Source organism: Engraulis encrasicolus, chromosome 3 (assembly GCF_034702125.1).
Source record: "Engraulis encrasicolus isolate BLACKSEA-1 chromosome 3, IST_EnEncr_1.0, whole genome shotgun sequence".
Lineage (NCBI taxonomy): Eukaryota > Metazoa > Chordata > Actinopteri > Clupeiformes > Engraulidae > Engraulis > Engraulis encrasicolus.
The window spans coordinates 17,698,563-17,707,396 of record NC_085859.1 but is presented as its reverse complement, the minus strand read 5'-3'; the positions used below and the strand labels follow the sequence as shown (position 1 = coordinate 17,707,396).

The following is an 8,834-nucleotide window of genomic DNA, read 5'->3' as shown; positions in this document are numbered from 1 at the left end:
AATCTAATTACTGACGCCAGCCCAGACCCGCTGACAGCTTTGGTTGGGCCCAGAGACAAAGCCTTTTGAAAGCCAGTGGTTTTCACGAGTCACTAGCCACTATTCTTCTAGTCACAATTTTTTTTCATCATTGACGCTGTACATTTAACCTCAGAAGATGAGGTGCTTAAAGCAAGAAGATGCGTGCATGGGTTTCTATACGGAAATAAAACAAACAAATAGAAACTGAGTAGCTGAGCTTTTTCTTGAACTTAAATACTAACAATCGATACACAAGGGGCAACGTGCAGAATATAAGCTATTCTGATGCGTCATACCGTAGAATAAGCTACCTGCCAAAGTAGCAAGTGACACTGGAATTGTTACCAGCCATAGCCAAGTTTTACCAGCATTTGGCCGGTTGGCAGGTGCCAGTGTCAAGCCCTGCTTCCTACTCCGCAGCCTGTTCTATATGGAGTCAGTGCACAGACTTGCACAGAGTGGAATTGAAATTACATCTGGCAGGATTAGATTGGCTCTCGCCAGCCCAGATCTGTGTAGTTCCGCATACGTACAGTATAACCGGTGTGACGTGTGCCATTTGCTTTACACCCCTTTTCGGGAGATAACATTGGGGGATAAGCCAAGGCAAGGCCCTGTNGATGTTGGGAAAGAAGAAACGGAAGACAAGGACCTGTAGACTTGCGATCACGCTCAACATGCCGAAGATGTGTTGTGTTGTTGGCTGTTCAAATAATATAGCCAAACAGCCGTGGCTGAAGTATGGACTGTGGTAATTTAGGCTAGCCGATGTTGCATGTAAGTTATTGAGACATTAGGTTTGTTTTCCCCCAAAATGGGCGGGACCATTCGCTCACAAACAAAGTAACCGGATGACCAGTTATACGTCCAGCTCAGGCCAGGGATGGGTTGTGACTCTATGGGCCTCCTGGGCCAGACAACAGGAAAGGGCCCCCTCCATGGGTGTTGCTCGTCTATAAAAACATTCAGGGTTTCAGGACAGATATTAGACATCCTATGTTGTTGGGCGTTGGGGGGTAGGCCTATGTACCCCAAGAAAAATTGACAATAGAGCTGTTTGAAGTGTGATTTTAACACAACATGAAAAATGATATATAGAGTCTTGGCCTTCAGGGCCCCCTTGACTCTTGGGCCCCTGGCGCTGGGCCCAGTAGGTCCATGCAGTAATCCATCCTCAGCTTCAGCAGGGGCGGCTTCATCAGGTCTACAAACAGGTCTGGCCCACAGCGATATTTGGCAAGCAGTGGTAGTTCTGGACCGAAATTGACAGTGGAGGAGGGGGCCGATTACCTGATTCTTACCATCTGATGGGTAGTGAGGCATGGGAACGCCCCCGCGTGACGTAGCCGAACGCAGCCAGATGATGTAAATCAGGTTAGGGGGCCGAGGCAGGGCCGGTGTGTTTCTAGGAATTCACACTATGTGACAAAACAGGCCAATATTCTATTTTCATACATTTCATCTTATATTTTGACTTTTATTTATTTGTAATCACAAATTAATATTTAAACCATTGTTTAGCACAGGGGCTGCAACAGGGGCAATCCATTAGCAATTTTACAGGAGCAGTGGCCCGCCCAGGTCCCTCGGGCCAACTTGGAATGGTGCGTAGATGAGAAGCAATCACTGTTTCCAATAATAATGGTGGCTCGCATCAAGGAGGTACTACTCCTCAACTGTATTATAGATGCTTCCACATATTGATTATAGACCAGAGAACAGTTTTGAGGGAATTCATTGGTGGCAAGGACCAGGGGCGATTCTAGACCAAAACTGGGGCCACCATTTTTTCAGGGGGGCACATAAATTGGCAAAAGAGATACATTTTTCATGTTATGAACACATAATATACAAAAATGTGTATCATGTCGCTGTCATTGGCTGTCCAGCACAGGGGCCACAACAGGGGGCAGGAGGAAATCTACAGGGGCCCTGGCCCACGTCTCGAACCGCCCATGGCAAGGATGAATAGGTGGTAGATAATGCCACACATTCTGAAAATGAATCCAACACAGCTCTCTCGCTCAGACCTGTTAGTGGAGCTCACAGGGCTGTGCAGGAACCACACAGATCAGGGGTGCATTCCTTGAAACCATAGTTACTAAATACTTAAGCTTGGTTGAAATGCTATTTCCCATTGGCAACAACCAAAATTGCTAATTGTGAACTGGCTAACAACTATACTTTTGAGAAACACACAACTGGTAAGTCAGGTTAGAACCGAGGGGTTTGATGTCATAGTTTCATCGGGTAGAGATCCAGAGAAAGGAAAATTAGAGCAAATATTGGTTTCGTTTTGTAGACCAATGCCGGTTTTATACTGTGTGTGGGTGGGTCTTCAAGTGATGAACACAAACCAAAGTTGTGAGTGCATGGGATTTTTATTTTGTCTTTGGACAGATATGTGAGGCCTTCAGTAGGCTGTGAACAATCGACACTGGACAAACATAATAAAAGTCAGAGCTGTATCAAAACCCTATTCTTTGTCTATAACAGATCACAGATGTAGTAGAAATATCCAACTTGAAGGTCAGTATCCCCGAATATTTTAACAGGATGCAGTTTACGAAGACAATGAACCTTTTCTGTGCTCATTATGAAGTCATCTCATTATGAGGTAATCCCATTCTGTTGAGTCATTATGATACCGTAACATTCTACTTCACTATGAGGATGTTGTCCAAGTCTACAAGTCATTATGATGTCATCACATTCTCTGTGATATCATCACATCCTGCTCACTATTAGAAGAATGTCTGAGGTCTAGACCATTATGACGTCATACATTCTATGACATCATACAATTTATGATTTCTCATTATGGACAGGACGTTTATTACTTCAACACACTGTAATGGATGTAATGGCAATATGCCCACAAGTATTGTACTGTCATCATATTCTAGAAGGACCATGAAGAGGTTATCATGTGCAACTTGGGCTGAAGTCAAAGGTGAAAGGTCAAAGGGTAATGTGTGTGACTCCACCTGGGATACATATTACATAATTCTTAGGTAAAAAATAAAGGGAATGAGTACAAATGACGAAGACATCAAGAACAGCAATTGCAAGAGCATCAATAACAATAACAATAATAAGTATAACAACAACATTAATAATAATAACAATAATAATAATTATAATAATAAATGAAATAAAAAATGCAATAGTAACGTAGTCATAATAATATGAAGTACAAAAAGCTTATATTATTTCTAAAACTATCAGAATAACTTATATAGCTTGTTTTATTTTATTAAATAAATCCTTATTTGAAGTAATTTCTGTCAACCCTGGATTTCAAGTCCTAAAGACCCATGAAAAAAGTCTCTTGCAGTGAAATATGACACTCTTGAAAAGAAATGGCTACTGCAAAACAACAGAAAACAAAAAAAAAACAATTAGGTGTGTGTGTGCGTGTGTGCGTCTGTGTGTGTGTGTGTGTGTGGGTGTGTGTGTGTGTGTGTGTGGGTGTGTGTGTGTGTGTGTGTTTCTTAGTGTTTTTGTGTTTGTGTGCTGTTGGGCAAGGAGGAAGAGACATGGCAACTTCTTTGCGAGATGGCAGCAGACTTGTGGTTGAGTGAGTGGTTGAGTGAGTGAGTTCTCCCCACTTGCTCTCCTCTCATGCCAACACCTCCTCTCCCTCCATGGTAGTTTCATCATTGGCCATGTGATTCAGTCAAAGAGACCCTGCCTTTTTTTTCTTTCTTCTTTTTTTTGCTGGTTCTCCTCCCTGTGTTCTGCCTGGCTTGTTTCTCTCTCTCTCTCTCTCTCTCTCTCTCTCTCTCTCTCTCTCTCTCTCTCTCTATCTCTCTTGCCTCTGAGGAATGTCTGGAGATTTGGGAAGGCCGCTGGGAGTACAGTTTGACAGGCAGTGATGGTACAAAAAAAAACTGGTGCGCCTGCCTGTCTGCAGCCCTGAGCCTAGTACCGGTAGGCTGGCTGGAGAAGTTTGTGATTGGTCAGGGCTGTTGCTGGGACAAAGTCGATTGGTGCTTTCTCTTTTACATGGGCGGGACCACCAGGCCGGTCATGGCTGCTGAGGAAAAGAGAGACAGAATAGGACATTTAGAGACATTTCCATACACCATAAACAATGGCCTTTTGGTTTTGTGTCATTTGTGTGTGTGTGTGTGTGTGTGTGTGTGTGTGTGTGTGTGTGTGTGTGTGTGTGTGTGTGTGTGTGTGTGTGTGTGTGTGTGTGTGTGTGTGTGTGTGTGTGTGTGTGTGTGTGTGTGTGTGTGTGTGTGTGTGTGTTTCATTGTATATGTAGTGTGTGCACGCTTGTGTTTAAACACTTGTAGGTAGTAGGGCTGTAACAACGATATTGTATTGAATCGAGAAATTGCGATACGCAGAATCATGACACGCAGCATCACGATACTGTATCGCAGGCAATGTAAGAAGGCAGTATAATGATATGCCGTTGAGTCAAGAAAACACCTACGATATGATGTGATGGTGCTTCCAAGCTTCAAATCCGTATCATTATTATTTTCAAACTTTTTTAAAAGGATACTGTGCAGGAAATGGTCAAAAAAGGTACTGCAACTATGCTGCTCATTGAAAATGGGCTGCCTATTGCCAAATTTGATCTTTACATGAAAGTTTACTAAGTAATAAACAAATATTTCCTAGTATGGTCCAAGTAGAGTAATTTTTGCAGCTAAAAATGGCTATTTTTGGAAATTCAAAATGGCGGACCATGGAGAAGATCCCCCTTTTCATGAATGAAAAGTGCAATTTTTTTTCCATTCATAATGAATGCTTAGAATTTCATGCTGGTGGTAAGTATTTATGAAAAAGGTGACATTTGTGAATGGGCAGCATAAATTCTGGAAATAAACAACTGAAAATCTCACACAGTGTCCCTTTAAAACAAAATCATGGGGTGCATCAAACCGTACAGTAGGTCAAAAATCAGGATATGAAACGAATCGTGAGTTGAGTGTATCGTTACAGCCCTAGCAGGTGGGTGTATATATGTTCAAAGATCTGAAACTCCTATGCACAGCCAGCATCCAGGTGCTGGTGAAGTTCAGTCATCAGTAATCCAAAGTAAACAAGAAGGACTGTATGTAATGTTCACCTAACGCTAAAAAAAGCCAGTCCACCAGTGTGCGGTGATCCTTCTTGTTTACTTTGTTGTATATGAAGAGCTCTTTTCCAAAATGAGACAAATCATTTTGTAGAATGTTGGGAAATTGACATTTTTGTATTGGGCATTGGAATTGCATTGCAAAATTCATTTTATAGAGGTTAAAAAAGTATGTTCTCAAAATATTTGAATGGCAAGAACTCACATACAGATGACAATACTTCTTAACAGTCAATTCCAATATTAAAATGCAAAAGCCAAAAATGGTGGATTTAGCGTTTTGGAAAAGAGCTCTTCATATGTTCACTTGTGGCTTTGGGCACAATCCCTGCTGCTGAACAAAAAAAGTGACGCTTTTTTGTTGTTGTTGTTGTTGTTGTTGTTTTTTAAAGGTTTGCACTATATGTTACCTCTGAAGCTGTTGCCGGTAGAGCTGGGGCAGACGGGGGAGGGTGACCCCTGGGGGCGGAGCACGGGGGCGAACGCGCTCTTCTGTTTGGCCGAGGAGGAGGAGGAGGTGGGGAAAGAGGAGAACGGCAGCAGGGAGGAGGAGGAGCCGGAGCCGGGCACACCGGGACTGGACGGCATCACTGCGGACAAGAGACAGGAAGACACAGACAGTCAGGACACATGACAATATGCAACAAATATACTAGACTTTGAGAAAGTGACAGTAATCTGATCCAGCACAGTGGGACTGGAGACAGGAAGGACAACTATGACGCTAGTAGTGGTATGATCAGGGCTGTAAAAATTCACTTTTTTCACCACCAGCCAAAATTGCTACTTCCCATTCACAAATACACACCCAAAGTGGCGGGTAAGTTTTCTTTTCTACCAGCCAAACTGAATTTTCACCAGCATTTGGCCAGTTGGTCTGTGATAATTTAGAGCCTTGGGTATGATATTAAATTGTTTCAGCTTTGTAATATTACACTACTAGTACTACCCATACTACTTCTACTTCATAAACACATTTCTAAATACTTAAACATTATGTGTAATACTCACGGAAAGCTGATACAGACAGATCAACACAGAGACCAAGCTCAAGCTAAAGCCACTGACAAACAGACAGAGCGTTGAGTGAGTTCATGATGTGACCACCTTACCCCCGTATGGCGAAGCGGACGGTGAGGCGTTACTGAAGCCCGGCGAGCCTGGCACGCCCAGACTGCTCATGGGCACGGCGCTGTAGCCGCCGCCCATCCCGCCCGCACTGCCGTAGCCGGACTGCTGGGGCGTGGAGGCGGAGGGGTACCCTCGCGGAGACAGGCTGCTGGGGTTACGCATGTAGCCTGCGGAGAGAAGGGAGGAAAGGGGAGGGGGATTTGGATCACAGGTAAGTAGGGATTTTGAATGTGTGTGAATGTGTGTGTGTGTGTGTGTGTGTGTGTGTGTGTGTGTGTGTGTGTGTGTGTGTGTGTGTGTGTGTGTGTGTGTGTGTGTGTGTGTGTGCATGTGTACTCTATGGCTTTGGCTGTACGTTTGTCCAGCTGTACATGTGTATGTGTTATCTTGTGTGTAGTATATGTGCCATCTCTGGTACTGTACCCACCTTGGCTGGCGCTCTGTGGGTCGGGCACGCTGATGCCCAGCTGTAGGTATGTATGTGTGTGTTATTATATGTGTGAGTACCCGTATGTGTGTGTGAGTCCTCACTGGCAATAGACCCACCTTGGCTGGCGCTCTGTGGGTCGGGCACGCTGATGCCCAGCTGGGGGGGTGGGTATGAGCTGATGCCCATGACGCTGCCGTGGGCAGGGGAGGAGGGCAGCGCCTGCAGCTGGCTGTGGGGGCGCGGCACGCTGTACAGGGCCTCCGCGATGTCCGCTGCACGCTTCAGCAGCATGTCCTATACAGACACACACACATACGCACACATGCATGAACACACACGTATACACACACGTATACACACACACACACACACACACACACACACACACACACAAACACACACACACACACACACACACGCAACATGCACGCACGCGCATGCACGAATACACACACGCATGCACACAAACGCACACCCATAGAAGGAGAAAAAGGAGGAATGATGTCAGACACATGCACAGGTAACATAAACACAACACTTTTATAGTCTCAAGCTGTTGAAAAAGCATTATTTAAAATGAATTGATTGCCAATACCTGATTGCTGTGAGGATTCCCATACAGAGCCTCCACAAGGTCTGCTGCTCTCTTCAGCAACATTTCCTATGGAGAGAGGAAGATAATCAGGCTGTGTAAATATCTAGTGTGATGACCTGCTTCAAGTGAAGTGCTCCCTGCTATAGTATTCTTAGTACATGAATGACCAACTGACCAAGTTAACCCATTAAGGTCTTGTGTTATGTCATAGTATTGTAGTACTATTGTAGTTAACTTTTCATTGTCTACTACAACATGTCACTGGAGCTACAGCGTGCATTAAGGGGCTACGGTAATACCAGAGATTCTTTAAGTATATAGAGATATGCCAACATAATAGGTTGCTATGGGCACCTAACATGACCAGGTTCCGGTCTGCCTAAAGGGGCGTGTCATAATACTCCTAGCATTGAATAGAACAGTCCTTAGGTCTGCCTATGTCTGCCTAAAGGAGGACCCCCCCTCCCCCTTGCAATAATAGAACCCGGAAACAATGGGCCAATGGAACCTCTCTCTCTCTACTCTCTCTGGTAATACGTTAGTGCTGTATGTGCTGTATGTGCTGTGGTGCTGTATGCGCTCACCTTTGCTAGCTTGTCTGGGTCCCCTGGGTGTCGAGGGATAACCTTCTGAAGCCGCTGGAAGCCATAGTCTATGGTGGGCTCGTTCAGTGCTGTAAGAACACCCATTGACACAATACAAAATAATGAGCAAAAATGAGCAAAACACATCTTTGTAACATGCCATCATGCATCTCTTAATAAGAGAGAGAGCTGCGTTTATCACTAATTTATTACATTTTCTATTTGTTTTTGATCATCCATCTTGGTAACTTCCATAAGATATTATTAAAAATGGTTATGATTATTCCTTATTATCAGTGTTGTTGCCATGGCACTAAAAGCACCACACCACTTTCAATGTTGAATGCAGAGACACAAAAAGAGGCAGCAAGAGAAAGAGTTGATGAGAAAGAGCTAGAGAGCTGAGTTCGCACCTGTGTAGATAAAGCGCCCTGGTGCTCCCTTGCAGAACTGCTTTGACTTGTACGAGAGCGTGACCTCCACGACCCCGGGGATGTGGCGAGGGGGCGTCTGTACCCGGATGGCATGAGGGGTGATGAGCTGAGGAGGACAGAGAGATAGGGAGAGAAACAAAATGTAACTCTAAGAAGCAATGTTTCCAGAAATTACACAAAAAGCGTTGTCCCTTGAGCACACACAGCACATGTGTTGAAATGCAACACTATTTGTGTCATTTTTCTGACACAGTACTATGTGACACATTCCTTATTAGGATTAGTAGACCGTGTATTATCAGCATGCAATCATTGAGCCGTTTTGAAGTCGATTTCATTTGATTTTCTACAAATTGAAATAAAACACTACAAAATATACTGTGCACTATCAGTATTCTATCCTGTCATGTGACCCGTTTCGATGTGTGTGATTGGTGCAGAACTGACTGATAAGTACAGATAGAGGGGCATGAGCTGATGGAAGAAACAAACTCAATTTGATTCTCTACAGTCTCTCCATCAGTATGCTATCCTGTCATGT

General features: G+C 44.1%; 1 protein-coding gene across 1 annotated transcript in view; it reads right to left on the bottom strand.

Annotated features, from left to right (window-relative positions):
- Nucleotides 1–3,508: 3,508 nt before the first annotated feature.
- ebf2 (EBF transcription factor 2) overlaps nt 3,509–8,834 on the bottom strand; it is a 45,971-nt gene continuing 40,645 nt past the window's right edge. The window contains exons 10-16 of the mRNA XM_063194338.1: nt 8,273–8,399; nt 7,860–7,948; nt 7,276–7,341; nt 6,797–6,974; nt 6,232–6,417; nt 5,530–5,709; nt 3,509–4,057 (exon numbers count right to left, since the gene is read on the bottom strand). Of these exons, the coding sequence (XP_063050408.1) occupies nt 4,026–4,057; nt 5,530–5,709; nt 6,232–6,417; nt 6,797–6,974; nt 7,276–7,341; nt 7,860–7,948; nt 8,273–8,399 (858 nt within the window). The 3' untranslated portion in view covers nt 3,509–4,025. The remainder of the gene's footprint in view (nt 4,058–5,529; nt 5,710–6,231; nt 6,418–6,796; nt 6,975–7,275; nt 7,342–7,859; nt 7,949–8,272; nt 8,400–8,834) is intronic.